The sequence below is a fragment of the Dermacentor silvarum genome, chromosome 1, assembly GCF_013339745.2.
Source record: "Dermacentor silvarum isolate Dsil-2018 chromosome 1, BIME_Dsil_1.4, whole genome shotgun sequence".
Classification (NCBI taxonomy): Eukaryota; Metazoa; Arthropoda; class Arachnida; order Ixodida; family Ixodidae; genus Dermacentor; species Dermacentor silvarum.
In genome coordinates this window covers 414,964,350-414,987,886 of record NC_051154.1, presented here as the reverse complement: position 1 = coordinate 414,987,886, position 23,537 = coordinate 414,964,350, and the positions used below count along the sequence as shown (strand labels likewise).

General features: G+C 45.5%; 1 protein-coding gene across 1 annotated transcript; it reads right to left on the bottom strand.

Moving 5' to 3' along the window:
• Positions 1-19,486: 19,486 nt before the first annotated feature.
• Positions 19,487-23,537, bottom strand: LOC119437596 (innexin shaking-B). The gene has a single exon (XM_037704606.2). The coding sequence runs from the start codon at positions 22,894-22,896 to the stop codon at positions 21,793-21,795; it is 1,104 nt and encodes a 367-aa protein (XP_037560534.1). The 5' UTR covers positions 22,897-23,537; the 3' UTR covers positions 19,487-21,792.

The window sequence follows — 23,537 nt, the reverse complement described above, 5'->3', positions numbered from 1 at the left end:
TCGCGATTCTTTCTAGACACACGGCCCCATCTGCCGAGAAGTCCACGCTTGGCCTCTGAGACAACGGCAGAGCCCCGGTACGTTGGAACCCTGAAATTGTCCCCTCGCTAGCCGAACACTCAGTGACCCAAGTTGTCGAGAGGTTCGTTGAAAAGCGGCACCTACTAAGTGCATTCGTGCCACAGCCTGATAAGGCGTCGGGCTGCTGCCCTTAAGGAACCCTTGTGACGTGGGTTCGATTCTGCGCCGCATCGGAGACATTTAAAGACAAGGCGAAGGCTCTTGCATCTGTACAATTTATCCTTCCTTTACAGGTTTGCAAAATGCTACAAACGTGACATTAGATTTAGTGCCCCGCATTGTGCATTGACGATACTTTGGTGTTGTGCTTGCTGTGGATGGAGAACCAAATGAAGGACCCGCTGTTGAGAAATCTTAGCTCACTTCTTGTCCTCACAAAAAGCACTTTACGAAGAAATTAAGGAAATGTAATAAAAAACACTGCTTTCATTGTCAACAACTCAAGATAATTAATTATTAAATTGCAAGCAGTAGAAAGCGCCGTGAGCAACGCAGAGATAAATGCAAAAAAAAAATACAGTGTCTCGATTTCGCGGTTAAAATATAGAAGTCACCATATATTCCCAACACAAAAAAAAATTCATCTGGAAGAGAGGAGTGGGCGGAACATTTTAATTGTGTTCGGAATGCCATAAAAACTACCCGAAACGAGCGAAGACCCAAAACAGAATCTTTTTGTGAAAGTTTTAAATGAAAGCCTTGTTGAGGCAATCAACTTAGTTGGCAGGATGCACAGGCTTATACAAAAAGCGTGAGATAGGGACACGTTCCTTTATCACGCGCCTTTAAGGCTTCGCAGAAAAACAAATGTTTTAAAGAGCTGCAGTAAGATCAAAGGAAGTAGCATGACAGTTCCAAAAGAATGCCGAGTAGCATTTGGAAGTCACAGCGCTACAGAAAAATGAGTTATGGGACAAGAGGATGAAACTAGATATCTCCCACTTACTAACCTAAATGCCCACTCAGTTTACTGAAGAAGGCTATTAAATGGCAATACATTCTCATTCAGTATTTTTCTGATGTAGATGAGACTGAAATGTACCTACGGCCAGGTATAGGCGACTGTGAAATACATCCCCATCCTATAGAATGGTACGTAAAGGTGCGCAATTGTGTAAACGACCTGTTGAAGCTATTCCTGATTGTGCTAGTACCGACATAATTTAGTGTAAAACAATTAGGGCTCCCCGTTTAATTGCATCATTTTACAGACCGACTAGTTTCTTATTATTAGCTGCGTGCAAGTATGTATTGGTGTCGGTTAGGCCACGCCGGCTGCTCCTCTTCTTCTCCGATTTATTAGGCGAAAAAAACAAAATCAACAGTTGCATACACTACAAGATTATCCAGGGGAAAACGCATCTTGAATAGTCGTGTTATCTTTGCCGGTGATTTCAACTTCCGATATAGAATGGAAGACCTTTCAAGCGTTGTGTGACAATGTATAGAGTCATGATCGCGCGCAAACCGTTCCATAGGCGACTAGGATAGAGAGAAATAGTTATTGTTAGACCAAGCTGTCCGTTTTGTCTCCTACCTGACACCACGTACATGGACTATTCTTTCTGACACAAGATCAGCACTTCAATCTATCGATTCTCTCTCTAGGAGAGGCCAGTACTAAATGCTAGCGCTAGACATCATACAAATATTTGATCTTGCTCAGAGGAACGGTCACTCAATTGCCTTCCAATAGGTACCTGGTCACTGCGGCTTGGCCGGCAGCGAGCTAGCTGATGCGGAAACAAGAACCGCTATTCCTAGATACCGTCGTCGAAGTAAAGATTCCTTACTCGCGGAGCGATGTAAACTGTTTGTTGACCACGCGCATGCGAGATTGCGCAGCACAATACTGGGCTCAACCAGACCATCGGTACAGGCGCCTGCGGGAAATAGACTGAGAGGACGTTTCGCCTCCCAGCTAAAGTCAAGCGATGCCAAGCAAGCATGCTTCACTGGATTCGCCTGGGCGTCGCCTTCAGTCGACGCTATGTACATCTGATTGGCCGTACGGACAGCCCGAAGTGTGAACGCTGCCAAGTGTCGGAGACTCTCCGACATCTGTTTTGCGACTGCCCTCTCTACGCATCGCAGCGGAACATGCTGGCTTCGACGCTAGCAGGCATTGGAATACAAACATTGTCCGAAAGTACTATTTTGTCCGCCCTGTGTGACTACAGTAGCGCCAATAGCAACAAGGTTTGCACTGGACTACTTGAAGACCACCGGACTAGACACAAGGCTTTAAGGAAACCACTGTGTTAGTGTATATATGCGCCCCTTCTTCCTGTCCTCATCATCATCTTCCATCACTCTTTTCTGTCCCCTTTCCTTTTTCCCCTGTGCAGAGTAGCAGTCCAGAGCATGCTCGCTCAGGCCGACCTCTCTGCCTTTGAAATAAATTCTCTCTCTCTTGTTAGACCACTCATTAACAATGAAATATTTGAACATAAGTCTTTATGATCACAAGCTGGATTGTATTGTTAGGGGAAGAACACTGTAAACTAAAAGGACGTAAGGTCTATGTCCCATAGGTTGTGAAAGAGGAAGCTCCAGTCAAGGGGAAAATAGAGGCTTGGTCGTCAAGTTTCAGCACGTAATACAAAGTTGTGGTCCCCTGTAGTGATGTCCTCGCAACCTTTTGGTGGCAGCGGAAGGATCGGACAGAATGAAGGGACTGAGAGATGGCCCGACGAGGCTTATATTGGAGTCTCTAGATATGTGTGTTGCTGATGATGTTCCTTTAATAATGGCACATACTCTACATATGTACAATCGAACATAAAAAGCGGTGTGACAGTTTGACGAAGAGACTTGGGCCTTCCACTGCCGTCGGAGGCGGTGTTCCCGGAGCGACAAATGAGGAGAACGTGACTGAGCAGCACGCGTAATAAGACAGTGGCTTGAGGGAGCAGACAGGGGTGTACGGCCTCTGGATTGGGGGATCCCCGACCCTAACGCAAAAGGAAGAAGCAGTAAAGTAGATGAGCAGGACAGCAGGTCGACTATCGTTCGCTATATGTATAGGTTTCTCGTCGCGGCTGCAGACATCCGAGCCGATCACCAAGCACGCGAGCGTAGGATGCACCCCTGACGGCATCCTCCCCGTATTGAGGTCAATCCGGCTGGCAGTGACTCCAGAGCCATCATGGGTGCGTCGGCGAGATTGGGCCACGTGGCCAATGTCGTGCAGGCCAGATCTAGTACAGCCAAAATGGTGCCGGAGGACTTCACGCATACGCCATATCGACAGCGAGTTCGTCAAGCTCCCACCGCAATCGCTGCTCGGAACTTTTTTTCATGCGTGTGCTCCACCAGTCGGAAGAGGCTAGCCACAATTTGGAATTGCCGCCGGCTGACGGATCAGCACGTTCTATCGCGAAGAGGCTAAAGAAAATGGCGAAGGGCGTCAGCAAAGAACTCGAAGCATGGGCAAGTAAACGCCAGACAGTGCAAAAGCATCCCACGCCCTGCTTAAGCAAAACAAGTACACCAACGTAGGAACAGCGTTTGCACATCTCTTCCTATCCGAGGTCAAGGAGCCTGAGCTGGATACAAGCGCAACATCGAAGCACTACCATGGGTGTGGGGCTCGTGATCCACGCGACGAGCTGGGCGGACTCATCATGGAAAACACGGGGAACGCAGGAGATGGAAATTCAAGGCGACGAGAAAAATGACACGATGAAAGCAAGAGCCAACGTTTCGTGGACATCTTTTTGAAGGCAACATATGCTCTCCTCGGCACAGTATTTGTACATAGGTAAGGTTCTTCTAAAGTGGAGAGAGGGTAAGGCGGGTTAACGCGTAAAAGACCGAGGGTGGGTTGGCGGCGAGAGTTTAGAACTGAAAAGAAGGATGTGTTAGCGTCGGAATGTGGTAGCAACTATGGGTCACCTATCCCCGCAACACGAACTTTAAAGTCATGTTAGTGCATGCAAAAGTCAGCCAGAATTGTTCCACCGTAATAAAAAGCATGTTCTCGCCCCAGGTGCAAAACCTGGAAGCACCTTCAAAGTCACCTTTAATTAAAATCACCGCAAAAAGCTATACACACAAAGTGAAAACTAGCTTTATTTGCATTACTTCCGATGTAATTTATATGCTTGAATGTTCCTTCTGTCAGAAACAATATATCGGCGAAACGGGTCAACCAATGAGCGTCAAGTTAAATGGACATCGTGCGGACACAGCTAGAAAGCTTACCAAAGCCGTCGCCGAGAATTTCAACCAACCAGGTCATAACTTTGATGACCTTAAACTCTACATCCTACAGTCGAATTCCCGTTCTGCGCGACAGAAAATACACAGAATCATACCTCATCCATACGTTCAAGACATTGCAACCAATAGGCATAAACGTTTTAAGGGGAATTTAGAATCTATTCGCTATGCTAAATTTCAAACCATAGGCAGCAACGTTTAGTTATTTTTCATTGAGTTGCTAATTACTTTTTTTGATACTGGGTTGTCAATAATATTCTAACCTATCCACCCCCCTTTCCTTTCACTCATCCTTTTCTTTCGGTTATTTAATTATTTATTGATTTTTTTATCAAGCATCATTTTCTGCCGCTACTTTTATTCTCTCTTCCAGAGAGACGAAAGTGCACTGACCTCCAGCGCAGCAGATAATCCCCACCCCCTACGTCCAGCCACTTCCACGAAACGAGGAACCTACAGTGACACGTCAACGGGCTCACACACGGCGCAACCATACTTTCCTCCCACGCTGAGTAGCACAGCCTTCTTTTCAATTCTACGTAAACTTCCAGTCATTGTTATATGCGAGCCGAACATGATGACTTCCTTTCGAGTTCCCGGATACGTGACAATGCGGTCTCGTGAGGACCGAAGCTCAAGCAAAAACTATGTCTTACTATAACTTACTGTATCCTTATCAACATGGCTTCAGGACCGGGTTATCAACTGTTACACAGTTAATAGAAACAATTGACGACTTTGCAGGTGCAGTAGATATAAGACAACAGGTTGATAGGTTTTGCGTGGATTTTGCGAAAGCTTTTGATAAAGTGCCTCATGTCCAATTATTCTTCAAATTACATAATGCAGGAATAAATGAATGTGTAATAAAATGGATTGAAGCATATTTAACAAACCGTACGCAGGTTGTTAAACTGGATGACTATGTATCATATTCATTGGCTGTACTCTCAGGAGTGCCCCAAGGCATAGTATTGGGACCACTACTGTTTCTCCTTTATATGAATGACATCAGTAGCGTGGCAGATAAGGGTGTTCAGGTTAAGCTCTTCGCAGACGACTGCTTAATTTACACCACAATTACTAAACTAGATGACCAGCTTAAAATTCAGAAATGTTTGGAAAATTTAGATCATTGGTGTAGGAAATGAAAAATGGAAATAAATTATCCCATATCTACATATATACACATCAGTAAAAAGAAAACTATCTATTCCTTTTCTTACAGCATTGCAGGACACTAGTTGGAGAATGTGCACCAGTTCAAGTATTTAGGGGTAACAATAACACGAAATTTGACATGGAACCAACATATAGATAACGTCTGCATGACAGCCTATCAAAAGTTATACTTTCTGAGAAAAAAACTGGAACATGCATCACGTAATGTAAAACTTATTGCATACACCACCTTCATTAGGACGACACTAGAATATTCAGCCGTTGTTTGGAGCCCCCATCCAGTGACGATTAAGAGGAAGTTGGAAAAGATACAGAGACTGGCGGCGCGTTTTATTTGTTCGACGTACCGAAGGAAGGAATCGGTCACGCTGATGTTACAGCGTTCCAACTTGGCTCTTCTTGAGGTACGTAGAAAGAAATTTAGGCTGAAGGTACTTTATCAAATAATGCAGGATCAACTTAAGATTGATAAGCTCAAATATCTACATGCTCCAGGCAAAAGAAACCCGCGAACTAACTACGACTACGTTATAAAGCCGTACCGAACTAACAGTGATACATTTCGATACTCATTTTTCCCGGATGCGATAGAAATGTGGAACCAATTACCAAACGCTATTCTTAGCCTAAAAGATGTCATCGACTTTGAAAATGCTGCTGAGGCGTATTTAATGGAGTTATCAATTTAGTTTGAAGTCCCAAGTGATATGTGCCACTTGATGTTTATTGTACGTATTTTGATAAATGACATAAGTGTGCTGAACAGCATTCACGTGAACATCTTATTCACTGTGAATTGACAAGTGTTAAGCAACTTTGCGTACACTGACATTGTCCATATTGCATGTATGTAATTGTATTGTCCTCTCTGTTATGACCCTCTATGAGGGTTGACAGTATTAATAAATAAAATAGTGATAATTTGTGTACGAGCGATTTAGCCTATCTGAGACATTGCGTGGCTGTTCACACTTCAAATGAATACAGTTATCTGACTTTAACATATAAGCGATGTTTAATCTCATTCATCGGTGGTTACGTCCCCCACCCCCAGAAGCCGCGTAGACTGCTCTCATCTCTTGCCCGGGAGCCAAGCTTGCCCAGGTCCGCACATATTAGTAGGGGTCTTAAATGCCCACCATCCTATGTGGGGCTCTGCTACGATGAATGCCTGCGGCAGGGACATGACTGATTTCTGTACTGAATCAAGGCCTCGTGTCCACCAACGATGGGTCCCCCACTTTTCTTCGCGGCGCATCGTACGCCAGCTGCCTGGACTTTCCTGCGGCTCGAGAAGCATTTTGTCTATTACGAGTTGGTGTGTGTGGGCATAGAATTACACCAAAATGAACATCTCCCGAAATACGTACATACAGATAAAATTGTTCCGCCGTTCAGCTCCTCTTGCTGTGAGTTGTATAGATTGGCAAGCTTTCCAAGCCGCTGTGGATGCTCAGTGCGGTGGCATCCAATCTTTTTCGGAAATAGAAAATGTTATTGCATCAGCCCTAACTGCAATAACAAGGCATATCAATATGAGCAGACCCAGATCGCAGATTGACGCGCAGCACGAATACCCCCGCGCAATCCGTCGCCGCGCCGAACGAAAGTACAGGAGGACGAAGTCACCATCAGACTTATCTAGTTCTCGCCGAGCCCAACGACATGTACTTCGGCACCTCGGCAAACTCGATAAGTAGCGTTTCATAAAGCAAGGTCGGAGTGAAGCGGCTCAAGATTACTTGTAGGCGCCTACACCTCACCAGCAACGCTTTCATATTGCGACTCACTGGCATCATGTGACGATCGCCTCGATCTGCCGTTCACTATGCATGAGCTGCGATTTCTGCATCACGACGCTCGTCCGCCCCACGGCCTGATGGCATCACCTACTCTGCTGTTTGTCATCTCAGCCAGGAAGCGCGGAAAGTCCTTCTGTCAGTCCGCAATATACGAGGGACACGGGGACACTTCCGGACAAGTGGAAGTGCAGTCGTATAGTTGCTCTTTTGAAACCAGGAAAGTGCTCATACGAGCTTTCTCCTTATAAGCCTATAGCTTATTGACCCTTTTCGCGGAGCAGTTTGTTTTAAAGAAATGAGATGGCGCTCACGGCGGCGCGCCATACCTCTCCTCAGCGACCGCGCACGAATACGAAACCATTAGCGCTTCTACCTTGCTTCTGTGCGATCAGCTGTCGGAAATGCAACTGAGTTTTCGCTAACGCACTGTGCTCCAATTATGCTAGATTGAATCATGTGGATTGAAGACGTGTGCAGTAGTTGGCTGCAGAAATAGTGACTGGCATGTTAAGGAACAGAATGAATCGGTGTGGCCAAGTTCGGGGACCGCTGCTGCAGCTGTCCGAACGTGTTACCGGCACTTCGTGATGCACGGCTTTCCACGAGGATACAGAAATTTGCTCATCCGCCAGCCTTGTATCGCTAACCTTCAAAGAAAGGGCTTCATCCACAGAACGTCGGCAAGAGTGAGTACCACTCGTTAAACAATGACAAAAGAAGTAGTTCCGCTTCCTGTCATAGTAAGTTTCGTGCACATTATCTATACACATCTGTCCCAAATGGCAGGAAAACTTACGCCCACACTATCGCCGACGTATCAAGAATAAGTGAATGGGCGCACACTTGAATATATGCGCACTGTATACGCACAATAAATGACGGACTACACCGATGGTGCACGAATGGTCGAAGCTGAATGTTTCGTGACGGTCCACAAGAGTAAGCGAGTTACTAGCTCTAATATATATTTGCTACAAGGTATTACAATGTACAAAACAACTACGTTTCAAGCCTTGCGCGCAGCAAGAACAAATCTATCAGAACTGAGCACACCCGCGATCGATTAGGTAGAAAATGATCAGATAGTGGCCGCACCAAGGAACTTCACTGAGTCAGAAACTGGCAAGCCACTGCTTCAAAATATTTGTCGAATAAAGAACAAAGAGCAAAACACACTAATCCTGATTGAATTCATAATCAGAAAGCTTGGATAGCTTGGAATACATATTTAGCCCCGCTTTTAGAACAAGCACCATATACGCTGCTTGCGCTGTTTGGGCATAGCTTAATCAGCTCCGAAAGCGCTTTTGCATGTTCTCTGAAGCTGTGATCAAAGCTTCGTGTCGTCCACGTAGTCACAGACTACAATATCTCCCAAAACAGAGGTTTTCTAAGCCGCGCCGGCGTCATACACTTCCATTGTAAACAAGGAGGCAACGGAGGCAGTTGAGGCAAGCAATGGATGCGTCACCACGTGATAAATCATGGCAGCGCCCACGGGATCGCCGCGAAAAGGGTCAATAGCTCGAGCCAGCTGCGTCGGCAAAGTAATGGAACACATTGTGCTGACAGGATTGGAATGGCTCTTGGAAAAAAATGCCACCTTGCCAGACCGCAGAGGACGGTCATCTATAGACGGTGTTACCGACCTCGTCTCATACGTAGAACATGAAAAACAACGTCGGCGATTAATGGGTGCAATTTTTTTTTACATAAAAGGCGCTTACGATAACGTCCTTCACGAGGCCATTCTAGATGCGCTTGAAGAACTTGGCATAGGTGGTCGACTCTACGCGTGGATCTTGAGCTACCTTAGCGGACGTACTATTTTTGTGTCGACGGCTGACGGTGAAACGGCAAGACACCAGGTTGGCAGTGGGGTCCCACAAGGTGCGGTCCTCAGCCCTATGTTGTATAATATCACGCTCATTGGCCTTGGAGCTGAGCTCCCTGGCGATGTTAACATCAGCGAATACGCAGGCGATATATGCATATGGGCATCTGGAGTAACGCTTCCGCAAATACGTGCAAGACTACAACGGGCCACAACCATAACATCAGAGTACTTGCGCCGTGAAGGACTGCAACTTTCCCCAGCAAAATGTGCTGCAATGAAATTCAAAGAAAATCAATGACACGGTATCCTATATTCGTTGAGGGAGCAGTGATCCCTGCTGTTGCGCGCTATACATATTTAGGTGTCGTCATTGAACGCAGCCCAACTTGGTCGAAGCATGTCAGTGCACTGCGGATCAAACTATCCAGCTTTATACACGTTCTTCGTGTTGTAGCTGGACTTTTGTGGGGCCCCTCCGAACAAAGTCTTTTGCAGCTATATCAGGCGTTGTTTGTGGGCTACCTACGATACAACTTGCCTGTGCTTTCCAATATACGTACAACTTGTCTTCGGTCACTGGAAAGCCTTCAGGCCCAAGCTCTATGTAAAATTGAAGTTTACATGTCACTTCGAGTTCATCTCCGACTGCTGACTCGACACACACCATCCCTTGTCTTCCAGAAAAGCGCCCACGCTGCACCTACTCCGGATGTCTCACCACTCACAGGCATATAGACTTCGCACCTGCAGTCATCTCGGAAGTGCCACCGTGGACACAGCCTAGACCAAAGGTGCGCCTTCACATGCCTTGGATATCGAACAAGTCGCGTCAACTGGACTTAAACAACTCACCTTGGCCCATTTGGCTGGGCTATACGACGGCTCTATGCACATATACACAAACGGATCGGTTACTTCATGCGCCTCGACCGCGGCCTTTTCTCAGCTAGGCACATCCCGCCAATACAAATTGGACCACAAATCGTCCTCAACAGCTGCAGAGGTTGTCGCAATACAACATGCTCTCCATTTCGTCTCCTACCTGACACCACGTACATGAACACTTCTTTCTGACGCATGATCAGCGCTGCAAGCCATGGATTCTCTCTCGAGGAGAGCCCAGTATTACATGCTAGCGTTAGACATCCTGGAAATATTTCATCTCTCTCAGAGGAACGGCTACTCAATTGGCTTCTAATGGGAACCTGATCATTGCGGCTTAGCCGGCAACGATCTAGCTGATGCGGAAGCAAGAACCGCTATTCCTACAGCCGTCGAAGTAAAGATTCCTTCTCGCGAAGCGATGTAAGCTCTCTTTGTTGACTGCGCTCATGCGAGATTGTAGAGCACATTACTGGGCTCCACCAGACCATCGGTACAGGTGCCTGCAAGAAATAGACTGTGGCAGGACGTTTCGCCTCCCGGCTAAAGTAAAGCGATGCCAAGCAAGCATGCTTCACCGGATTCGCCTGGGCGTCGCCTTCACTCGGCACTATGCACATCGTATTGGCCGTATAGACAGCCAGAACAGTGAACTCTGCCAAGTGTCCGAGACTCTCCAACATCTGTTTTGCGATTGCCCTCTCCATGCATCACAGCGAAAGACGCTGGCTTCGACGCTAACAGTCATTGGCTGGCCAACATTATCTGAAAGTAATATTTTGTGCGCAGTGTGTGACAGTACAGTAGCATCAATAGCTACAAGGGCTGCTCTGGAATACTTGAGGACCACCAGACTAGACGCAAGACTTTAAGGAAACAACTGCGTTAGTGTATATATGCATGCCTTCTTCCTGCCCTAATCCTAATTTTTCATTACTCTTTTTTGTCCCCTTTCCTTTTCCACCTGTGCAGAGTAGCCGGCCAGAGCATGCTAGCTGAGCCCGAACTCTCTGCCTTTCTAATAAATTATATATATATATATATATATATATATATATATCTTTACACCCTCGCCGCTAACACACCCTCGGTTGTTGCCTCGCCCATCCGCCTTACCCTCTGTACACTTTAGAAGAACATTACATATCTATACTGTGAAGAGGAGACTATATGTTGCCTTGAAAAAGACAAGTCCACTACATTTAATGACACTCAACGCATTTGAGTCTCGATTGTGAATGGACCTAGAATTTAAATGCCAGTACTTGCTGGACAGGCCGGCGATCCTTCCGAGATGGAAGTGGAGTAGAACTGTGAAAACTAATTGCAAGGAAGGTAGGTGCCTCATAAGTAGGGAAATAAAAGGATGAAGTCAAGTGCAGAAGACCGGCTAGATTGTGTGGTTTCAGAGCGTAATACAAAGTTGTGGTCCTTTATTATGCTGTCCTTGTAACAATATCAAGTTCTGCCTGTAAGGCAGTCGCACAAACGAACAGTTCATACGCGTGAAAGCTTTCCTATCGCGATGTCAAAATTTTATATTACTTAGAAATGCTATTATACGTAATCGATGGAGTGGTTCATGTTAACATATTTCAGAACAAGATCAAAATTAATGTCAATTACACTATGGGCAGTTTCAAGAACGCATTATAGTAGTCAAAAAGGGATCTTTGGATAAACGAAGAAATAATTTCCTTCAAACAAAAATTATGAAGAAGAAACGAAGAAATAATTTTCTTCAAACGAAAATTATGAAGAAGAAATAACTAGAGGAATCAAACCGAGATATTCCCCCCGTCTTTCGGTGGAACTAAAGAACTTGACGGATGCGAAAGAAAGGTATTATTTCAAATTATTGTTGCAGTTCATGGAACATGTCCCACATCGTCTGTGGTATCACATTGCTCCATTACGTGAGGATTTGCAATGTGTGACGGTTAATCGTCAATGAAAATATTAAATTAATTTTAACACAGGCATTGCGGTCCACTTCAATATGTATTTTCATTCCGTGCCACTCAGTGAGAAATCAACAAATATTGCGCTGAATGTTCTGTCACCTAGGAAGCGGCACATATGTCCCACATTTTTTTACCTCAACGATTGTTTTTACGTTATTCCGTCATTTTGGCACACGCAAATCAGCTGGTCACGATGGCATCCCGAATAAGCTCCCTAGGCGTTACGCCAAAAGGATGTAAAAATACCTACCCATATTATTTAAAGCATCTTAAGGCTGGGACCATGTGCAGGGGCTGTGTCTAATTTAGCAGTATTGGTACAGTGGTTTCTCAGATATTCACGACGATAGAGGTTAACAAGTACCTATACGTTATTGTGAGCACGTGAATTTTATATAAGTTATCTCATTTTCACTTTCGTCTCGCGTTTTTCTTTGCACCAGTAGAAACGGCAGTTTCAATTTTATGCTGTATCACGTTAGTACCATTGTACAGATGAATTTCTCCATCGTGAATTTCGAGATTACCAACTCATCGTCCTCGAAACGTTTTCTGCTATCACTGCTCTTCATTATTGCTGTGGTGCGTCAATTCTTCGTCTCTATGAAGAACAACGATGCCTCTTTGCCAGGGCCAAGGAGGCAGCGAAGACCAGAGGAATAAGGAGATCTCCCACCTAGAGTATCCCACCCAGGATACTGTTTCAAAATTAAAAGTTTATTCCTCCTATGAATCCGAACGTCGGCTCCAACGAATATGATCCAGCGCAAATCTCTTTTGCTACGATTTTTTTTCGCTGCTATTCGAAATTTAGCTATATTGGCTTCACGTCCGAGTTCCTAGACGTATACCGAAGCACGCGTGCACACATTTCCTGTACCAACATTGTTTTCGACAATTATTGGAATACTTATCCAAAATAACGTGCGCGACAGCAGCACAGCACCCAACTTGAAATCACGCACGCTGCTTTGTGTCACACATGAACAAGCGTCCTCTTATCAGGCGTTTTTAGCCATTAGATAAAGCACGGAGTACAGATTCCAGTTGTACAAGATCTGGAAATTTCAATAGAAGTTATTATTTTTTTGGTGGAGTTTCCAAGGCTGCGACCCGTTGGGTAGACGGGTAGTAAGCTAGCTTCAAGAAGCCCACCATTCTTTTCGGCAAGAGCGACCTCGTAGCGTGAATGACTTGCGCTGTAGTTTGCTGCATAAACCAAGTACGAGCCCAAGTCCAGATTTATGCGCGTAAATTGCTGTTTAAGCCAGCATACAGCTAAAGGTTGTTTTCTCGTCTAAATTATTACTCCTCTAATGATCTGTCGACTACCACAGGCTCCTTGTCCTTGTCCCCGTCAAGCTACCTCGCAACATAATCATGAATATCTGTGCATGTTGGAAAACAAATATAAGCGAATCAAAAACATAATGGGCGTAACGAAGCCACAAACGCCAGTAACCATAACTTGAAGGCACCCACTTAAGTTCGTAAAGTAGAAAGTCTGATGTGTAGGTCTCTCTTGTTCGGTCGCACATTTTCCTTTCCCGTTTCATTAAAAGAGTTATCCAATGTGATCAGCTACGCAAAGATAAATTCGTCACACAGAGCAGCAATCTATGAGTCGCTTACATCCTCTTGCCTTATAAACTGTCTCAGTATAATTTGGTGTACTGGCGCCCCAGAAAATAAACGAAGACACCCAGGACACAAGCGCGTCTCCTTATCCGTTTTCCTTTACTTTCTCTTCCACCATTACACTAAAATGGTAGCCCAACTTTCAATCCATCTGACTTAGTAATACGGCTTAAATGGGACATTTGAGGTATTAAATAAATCAAATGTGTATCTTATTTTCCTTTATTTCAGCAAAGCGCTCTGAACTTCCGCCGAAAAGGAAACTTCTCGAAATGCTCTCAAGAAACAATGATGGCAGTATCCTAGCGAAAACTGTAGTGAAATAGAATAATTTATTTGCACTTTACTTTGACATATAGAAGTGAACAATTGCAGAGCATACAAATAACCTCACTTGGTCTTACATTGTATAGAGACCATGGCAGTGATATGTTTAGAATAGAAGAGCAGTTCTTTTCTACTTTATAGGGTGCGCGACTATTCATCTGTCAGAACAATACAAAGTAATTGTAGTCTGTAATAAGCTACGCTTTGTACAGTTCTAGCAACCTGCTGCATAAACATTAGTGATGTGTAATAATAGAGGCGCACCGCACTTTTCATTTGAAACACAGCGTCTTTGTTTTCTTCGCATGGACTTTTTAGCGACAATTTGCACTGAAGCACATCCAAACAACTACTTGCAGGGAAAGACGGCACGCCGTACGTTGGCGCACATTATATTCCTAAGGCTGGTGGAGAAGCGATCGTCCAAGAAGCATTAGCAAGCCTTCGCAGTTTATTTTTAGCACAGTTCACACCATATTGTTCAAATGAATGTCTACAAGAATACCAAAATATGCAACATATAATGCCGTATTCACGAACTAGAAACGACAGAATGGGTCGGCGTGTACGTAACACAAATAGACACGTGGAAATGACTCCGTAAACTACAGTTTCTGACAAAGACTGGTTACGACAAAATACAAAAGCGCCACTGAAGCCATATTCCAATTATATGAGTGCTACGAACCACCACCGCAAGTGTCGGCAATTTTTTGGGTGTTACTTAGCCAACGAACCATCCTGCCATTTGTTTTCTTGATGTTCTAGCAAGAAATCCCGAAGTCAGTTACTTGGACGAAAACTAATCCATAATAGAGCTTTCGTAAAATTTTCATAATACACAAAACAGGCTCCACCTATGTCCATTGATAACATTATAAGATTCTGCTGCATCTGTCACAGCATTCATGTATTTACGTTGCAATATATTTGCTTTACGACCGAGCAGCCACTCTCATAATAAACGTCCAGGATTAGTTCACTCCTCGGTTTATTTGCGCAGTTACTCGATCGAAATTAGGAAGGGGGACGCAGGGATAAACAATATTTTTTCTTATTTTATTTTTACGTCGATTTTCACGAATCCTCTGTTTGTTACATGCGTTCACAATCTTATTTCCCTAAAGAAAGGTTTCGAAAATGCATCTCAAGAATCTCTCCTATTTTACATGCAAGTCTTCTTTTTTTGTGAATGCTCTGGCAACTGCACGTTTTTACGACATATTCGTAGACTTTGGAGTGTATCATGTACTGACTGTTAGTTGCAATATAATTCTGTCTATTTCACATTTTTTCATGGTACTGCAGAGTCTGCGTGCCTTCTTGAAAATTTCAAATTATTATGCCTTTCTGTGCTTACCCAACGAAGCAAGCCGTCCGTCCCGTAAGACGATCGCTTCCAAGATAGGGCCCACAGCAGCGAGCGAATTCACCTTCGTGCTCTCTCTTGCTTCAACGCGACATGACCGGCGAGAACAGCTATCGGCAGTCTGTCCCCATCGCAGATCGCTTGCTCGATACGCCAGACGCAGCAGCCGACGGTTCATCACGTGTTCATAATGGTTCGACGCTGATGCACAAGGCGCTAAAGAGCGATAACCGCTTATGATGATCGGAACGTCATCAGCGCACCTGGCGCCGCCACCTGCAGTAGTTTGCTTGCGTCACGAATTCACCTTGCGCGGCCGTCCGCAGCAGCTCGTGTCGACGCAGCACTGTCGTTTGTACTGGCCGGATCAAGTTACATATCGTTGATAATGACAGCGGGCTGCGTGGAAATGAGCAAGTGGCGCAATGCTTACGCATACTTAGACAACTCCCACAGGAGTCGCTGCGTAAGTTGTTTTTACAAAGCAGCCACGCTCCAAAAAATTTTGATAAGTTTACAAACGTCATCTTCGACTATCATGTGAATGTCTTTCATACAACGTGGCTGGAGTATATCTCTAATTTATAGAGGTGACCATGTATCAACTGGTTGCCTCAATATCAACGCCTAATTTGAAATGTCTGAGTTGCTGCGTCAGAATTTAAAAAAGGAAAAAAAAGGCCCTCTAGTGGTATCAAGTTTTTGCCCTTATTCTCAATGTTCTTTTTGCTGCCAAATTTACGCCTTAGAAACTTTTGTTGCTTCATCCTGCTCACTATATCTGGGCAGTAACAGCTTCACAGCATACCAATATAGGTTAGATGCCTCGCCTGACACAGCCTAAAATGCAAGTACTGATAATCTTACAGTTTCATGATAGCGAATTTTAGCTAAGCGTCGGCTCTGCTCAGACCTGCATATACTGCCCACAGCCGCTCAGCGGGAACGCGTTCGTGCCGACAGCAGGAGGCTGCAACTTCCTCTACTGCAGAGCTGACCAAGCGGCCGCTTGGCTTCGTTCCGCATCCAAGCTGACTGAGCGTCACCTGCGCCTCTGGGAGGCCTGCTTAATAAATGTGCGAAATGAACGCAATTCTGTGTAGTGCCTCGGCGCGTAAGATGTGAACGTAGCGGACCGCATGCGGCGCGCAGCTAAAATTGTCGAATAAGACGGAGTTGCACTCATTAAACTTTTGAGTGCACGAATTTCACTGCGATTAGGCATAAGGGTTTCTTCATAAAGCATACTGTACCTTTTTTCGTTTTCTGTGTGACTCACGTGCTAGCTGGTGAGTGCATTAAAAAGTGTCGACAGTTTTCGGCATGTCTGTTGCTTTATCTAGACGATATTTAACAGCATTGCTAACAACGCATCACTATATTTTGATATTTGAAGCAATAATTAGTGCCCTGAAAACAATACCACGCTATGGTTGACAAACTGTGTTAAAATAAAACAAATAGAAATTTTTCAAGCGACTACAAGTATATACAACTCTGACGCTAGCGCCTCAGACTATGCTCCTAAAAAGTCCGTCTCGGTAAAGCGTGCAACTTCAACCTTCACAAGCCGATGAGTCCGATCTCTATTTGTGAGCTGCCTGGCATACTAGTTATGCTTCGCGCTCTGTAGCTAGCACGCCTCTATGCAAGCACGTATGTGCAATTTCGTTTTGCTGAAAGTGAGAAAAGGAGTTCCTGGCACCTCACTTAGATTTGATCTACATATATATTCGATGTATGTTCTAAATGACTGGCTGCAGAATTTTTGAGAAGTGATTGGCAGATCCACAGAACCTACGCGACTGGATTCGCAAGCAAGCAATCTGCGCAGTACTGGCACCCTCTAAGACAAGTGCGGTATTTAGATCCATCGCCCTTGGCTCAGACGCCAGTGCACCGCCGCTCTCAGCCACTCGACGCGACAGTAGACACGAACATGAAATAAATCATTACAAAATACAGCTCGAGATAGTGTATCTCATGCTGGCAGAAATTACTGCCACCACAGTATCAGTACTGTCAGTACTGATACTGGTACTGATGATACTGTCAGTATCCACGGAAGTTCAAAGCAATGTGATCTACAAGGAGAGCGTCCGCATTGAGAACGGTTTGCATCCTAGGGTGTGGAAGTAACATGCACAACGAAGAAACACGGGCGCTCATTTAAAGGTGTGTACGGTGTTATTGCGAGTTAATGTACATGCCACGTTCAACCGAATTTCCCACATTGTTAAGTCAGTGAAATGGGGGTTATCAAGTTTTTTGCTGTTTGCACAATAATGTTTCAAGCTGCATTAATCATGCACTCTCCTCGCATTCCTGAAAGATCGTTTCTTACACCCCCATCTCCCCCCCCCCCCCCCGCTGCTCGTTGAAGTTCACCGCCCAATTTATTATGATAACTATAAACTAAGAAAGCCTTCTCGACTAGAACGCAGCAAATTTGTTGTAACGCAGAAGACACAGGTGCAACACAGAAGCGATTGCAGGTCCGGCAGATCGTTACCGAAGGTCTCAGTGTCACCCCATTTTCGACGTATTCTCGGACAGTTTAAAAAGAAAGAAATAGGCTGTTACATGAAGCACATTGCGTAAGGGGCAAGGGGAGTAATTGCATGAGCGCCTCCTTATTCAGAATTACCACAGCCAGCTGGGCGAGTTGGTAATTGAACATGTTTTTAGGGGGGTGGGCAGCGCTACCCGGACGTACGACAGAGGAAGAGACGATATGAGCGCTGACGCTGTTAAGATATACAGCACAACTTATTTGCTGGCAATATAACCCCAGAACAAGCAAACCAATTTTAAATTACACGTCGGCACACTCCAAACTATTGAAAAGAGGCATAGCTACGACATGTTCAGGATCCGCACTTAGAGAGTCTTGCCACCACCTCGCTGATACCAGCTTTTCGCAACAGATAATCGTATAGAGAAGGCCGGCTTTCCAAAATCTGTTGTTGTATCAGTCTGTGAAGCGCTTGTAAAGAAAATAAAAAAGATGAACCACCCCAGCAGCTGATCGAAACGGGATGAAAGTTTGCAGTCATTCCTTATGTACATCTGATGGGGCATGGGTTAAAAAAAAGGCAGCCATGAAATATGGTGTTGAAGTTGTTTTTTTTTTTTTTTTGTCGGCACTCGTTAAACAAGATTTGCCCTCGTGTTAAGAGACCTGAGCTGGCGTCCAAGGGCATTTGCCGTATCAAGCAAACAGAAAAGCCCATGGCATGCCGCATGCGCAGTGGGAGTTGTATACGTGATTCCACTTTCATGCGGCAAACAATATAATGGGCATACGATTCGTTGCATCCACATTCGCCTCAGGGAGCACCAAGGCGCTATCAAAAATTCAACCAGTTCAAATCTGGCCGCGCATTGTAGAAATTGCCCATGCAAACCCGTGTTTGAAAAAGCAGAAATACTGTATAAAAATAGAAAACAAATCAACCGCGATATTGTAGAAACCTACTGCATGCATGTTAACTCAGGTGCGTGTGTCAGCCAGACCTCTATCTCTCTCCATGATAAAGAAACTAAGTTTTCGGATGGCGAGATAGGCTGAGAATCTTTCACCACTTGTACGCGTCACATGATCATCACATTGTATATATATATATATATATATATATATATATATATATATATATATATATATATATATATATAGTAGTAACTGGATTTTTCAATGGGCCAAGCGTATTTAGGAAAATCAGAAGCACAACTTCGCGGTTATCTTAGGTTTATTATTTACCCAACAGTTTCGGTCGGTGGACCGACCTTTTTCAAGGGATACAGGAAGTTCTCGCAACAGTCTTTTTATATCTTAAGATATAAAAAGACTGTTGCGAGAATTTCCTCTATCCCTTGAAAAAGGTCGGTCCACCGACCGAAACTGTTGGGTAAATAATAACCGACCTTTTTCAAGGGATACAGGAAATTCTCGCAACAGTCTTTTTATATCTTAAGATATAAAAAGACTGTTGCGAGAATTTCCTGTATCCCTTGAAAAAGGTCGGTCCACCGACCGAAACTGTTGGGTAAATAATAAACCTAGATAACCGCGAAGTTGTGCTTCTGATTTTCCTATATATATATATATATATATATATATATATATATATATATATATATATTGACTTGTTCGAAAATAATTAATCAGTAGTCAGTCAGCGCTCGTATCGTCTCTACCTCTGTCGTTCGTCCGGGTAGCGCTGCCCACCCCCCTAAGAGCATGTCCTTAGTCGGCATGACAGAGGAGGAACCTATGTCATGGTTTGCGCAGCAGTGTGGTCGTGCTTGTCCAAATATATTTTTTTAATATTTCTGCTCTTTGTACTCTCCTCAAACCGTCAGTTGTTAGTATAGCGTCTTTGCGTCCACTTGTTTCCGTTCCTAGGTATTTCCTTTTTTTTCGCTGGAAATTCATATAACACACCTGTTCTATTTCTTTGTTACAAAAGCAGAGGATACCTCTGACAGGCAGAATGACGCAATCAAAAAGCTGGCCGTATACTACGCGGTGGGACTGACGAATCAGAGGTTGAGGTTCTCGTTCACTTTATCACTTTGAATTTGTATTTTTGTGGTGTGACTACTCTAGAGGAGAAGACGTCAAAACGAAGAATATAATCAACCATGATGGACTCAGATATCGTTAGTACAATGTAAGAAGGTGGTTTTAGTTGCTTAGTTTTCTTGTTTTTCTGCTGCATTCACATTGAAGACAGAACATTTCAGGAAACCACTAAGGATCCACTTTTACTTTCTTTCAAGAAACCTACTTTTATGAAGCCAGAGGAATGACAACTTTTTTTTCATCCCCGCGTTCCCCTTGAAATAAGATCTTCAACTCGCAGGCAATTGCAACCAGCCATACTGCATTACGTGGAGTACCATGTGCCGAGAATTTATCGTGTAACGACTGCTTTGGGCTACATGTGGCTACATATATATGGCCAATTTCGCTGGACAAGGACAAAATTTAGGCGCAGTGCGAGAACCTCGGACATACCGCAGGTCAGAAAGTGCCTTTGGAAGCAGATTTCGATGGTTCTCCTATAGCGCAGTACAATTCACTGTTGCCATGTTTCCATGATTGCGTGATAATGTGAGTAAAGCTCAACTGTGACGTTTTTTTTTTCTCTGCAAATCTTCAAAAATAAAAACAGAACAATAAAGAAAAAAAACGCGAGCCCAAAAGCGAGAGATTAACGCAAAACTCATGAATGAAAGTTCTGTTAGCATCTGTTTGGCTGTTTACACCTTTCTTGATAGCGGACGTAGGCATAATAATGGTGCCACACTGGGAGTTTTAAAGCAATCAAAAGAAGGATGTCACGAAGCTGTATTTCAATCTAAAAATCAAAATAGGGAGAAAGCTATTCTTGTGATTCAAAGAATGCCTATCACTTGCATAATGTGAATTCCCAGGAAGACAAGTTTCCATAGCGCCGAGCGTGCGTCATCAGGTGCTTTTCAACACTCAACTTCTCCAGCACCGTAAGATAGGACAAGAAAGCATACGACTGCTGGATTTGCGTTTAGGAATCGTTGCATTGAGTTCTATTATTGAGCGCTGAACATGCAAAATTTCTTTCAGCGAAGTGGGCAATAGTGAATATTTGTAGTCTTCGAGATCTCTGAAGGATTCAGTGGTAAGAAGATATGTGTCGGACTTTTCTCGCTTTCGGTTTTGCCTGCAAACCGAGAACGATTTCATGGCAGGCACAAATTGAAATTGTTAGCTTTTGCTCTTGATCCCTAACCACAGAAGGATGTTTCTGCTCCTGTGGTTACGTTTCAAGAGAACATCCACAAATACACAAAACAGAACTAGCTGCACCAGCTCTACAGTGCAACAAGCAAGCATGATGAACTTGACGGGCAACGTTTACCATATGGCAGATCAAGCACAAGGCTTGAAAACTTTGCCACGCAATAATTTACAACTCTTACTGCTGCAATAATTTCTACCATTTTCTGTACGCCGTAGGAAGGACACGCAATGCTGGTGCAACCAGTCCTCAGAAAAAAAACGCATTTCGCCTAAATCTCACCGAACGCCCAACATTACGTAAGAATGAGAAGAATATGACTCAAGTTGCATGACAAACAAGTAACAATGTATGAGACTTTAGCAGTATTTAAGGCAAGGAGCCTCGAGTTGTACCAGCTGTTTCAGTCACCCTTAGTGCGCAAGACTATACCTTTGGCTGCTTCACCTCTTGTCTACTGTAGGTGCACCGAGCCGCAGGGCTGGATATGTCTTGTCTACACCACAAAAGGCTCCCATTTCTGGCGGAGGACTAAAAGAGATAAGAGCATGTAGTGAACAAACGCAGCACACGCTGCTCTTCTGGGCTAACGGAAGACCCCCGCCTAAGGTGACGCGTGGTAATCCGCGTGGCAGCGTCAGACGTCTTGGTGCGGAGGCACTGCATGGAAGGGGGGTCGGCCAAGCGGCCGGGACTCGCGTCGTCATGCGGACGACTCCTTGGGCTCGGTGGTCATTCGCTTGGCCATCTCGGCGATCACCTCCTTGAAGATGATGGAGTCAACGTTCTGACCGAGCATGTAGATGAGGAACCAGTCCCCGAGGGAGCCCCGCCGCACCACGGTGTGCAGGTGGTCCAGGTGCACGATGCGGAAACGCAGGTTCAGCAGGTACACGCGCACCGGCGGGCAGGCAGTAATGATAACGCGAAACAGCACCACCATGGCCGTGACAGCCGCGAGCAGTATGAACCAGAACCAGAGAAATATGTAGATCTTCTCGTTCACTATGTTGAGCGGTAGAATGCAAATCGCGTCGTGCGTCTCCCGGTTCCCTGACTGTCCAAACTTGAAGAACTGGCACTTGGTGACTCTCGGGAACACTCGAACCATGGGGTCTACGCGTTCCTCGTCGTCCTGGTCCAGGAAGCGGATCACGTCAAGCCCGTAGGTGAGGAACTCGCCGTCAAAGAAGCGGTCCATGAGGAACATCTGGCCCACCACGTTGACGAGCGCGAGCAGCTCGCAGAAGAAGTACCGCGCCACGTACCAGTCGTGCTGCTTCAGGCTGGAGACCAGGTAGTCGACCAAAAGTTTCTTTTTCTGTTTCTTTTCCGCTTCACCACACATTCCCACGTCCAGGTCCATCATGAGGGCTTGGATTTTGCCACCCTCCCAGAACTTCCACAGCCATCGCGGAAGGTAGAACATTGTGGCCTGAAAAAACAGCATGAAGCAGACCCACTGATAGTACCTGTGATACTTGTGATCTTTGGTTCCGCTGAGCACGCTACTAGAGCTGCCTGGTCCCACGCCGGGGTACACGATGGTGTCCAAGTCCCGGCGCATGAGGCTCGTAACGCTGTAAGTAGCGTGAATCCAGCAGTAGGTGTTGATAACGCTCTGAGGTACGTCCGTCGACTTGGAGCAGTCAATCGGGTCACCGACGAACTGTTTGGTGGTAACGACGATGCAGAAGGCCAGCAGTATTATCACTGTGGCCGTGTAGTGCAGGCGAAACACCTCGTTGTCAATGTGCACGCGACTGGTCTTGAGGAGCGATTTGAGGCTGCGGATGATGTCCAGCATGGCGTCGACCTGTGGCAGCGCCCGTTCCCCAGCTCACGCACCGAGTGCAATTGTAAAGCAAGCTGTACACCGCACACCAATATCACGTACGGAGTGCGCTGACGATGGTCTCTTAAAAGGTCCCGGGCATGCAGTCACCTACGTAATGCTATGTGCAACAGCCGTGTACGACTCTGCGCTGGGGCTAACGCGACAAACTTCCACAGCCACTCTGGCTTGACAAAGATACCCCCAGGGCACTCGTCTTTTCGGTCTAGTCCATCCGCGTCGCTGCCGCTAAAGGTATCAAGGTCGCCCAGTTGCTGCGATGCAGCCGCAGTTTGCTTGCCTGCTGCGGTCACTCGTACTGGACGCTGTCTGCGGCGAGATCGGAAGTCCCCGTTGACTGGACGGCGACAATGTCGGGAGGGGCTTGCCAGGCGCCGTTGTCGCTAGGCGCAACTTCACGTGGACGCATGTACTCTGTGCCGAAGCGGTGAGCAGGCAGACGCGACGACTCGCGCCGAGAGCATGGCCCGGCACGCCTAAATTTAGGGACCCCAGGCGCAGCCGGCCCGCGCGGAGTCTCAGCCGCGCCGGCAACCGCCGATGTCCGAGAGCGGGCAAGCAGGGGGCCCGCCGTCCCCTTCGTGCGGCGCCCG

Coding starts and splice junctions, on each gene's coding strand:
- LOC119437596 (XM_037704606.2), bottom strand. CDS start 22,896: ATGCTGGACATCATCCGCAGCCTCAAATCGCTCCTCAAGACCAGTCGC.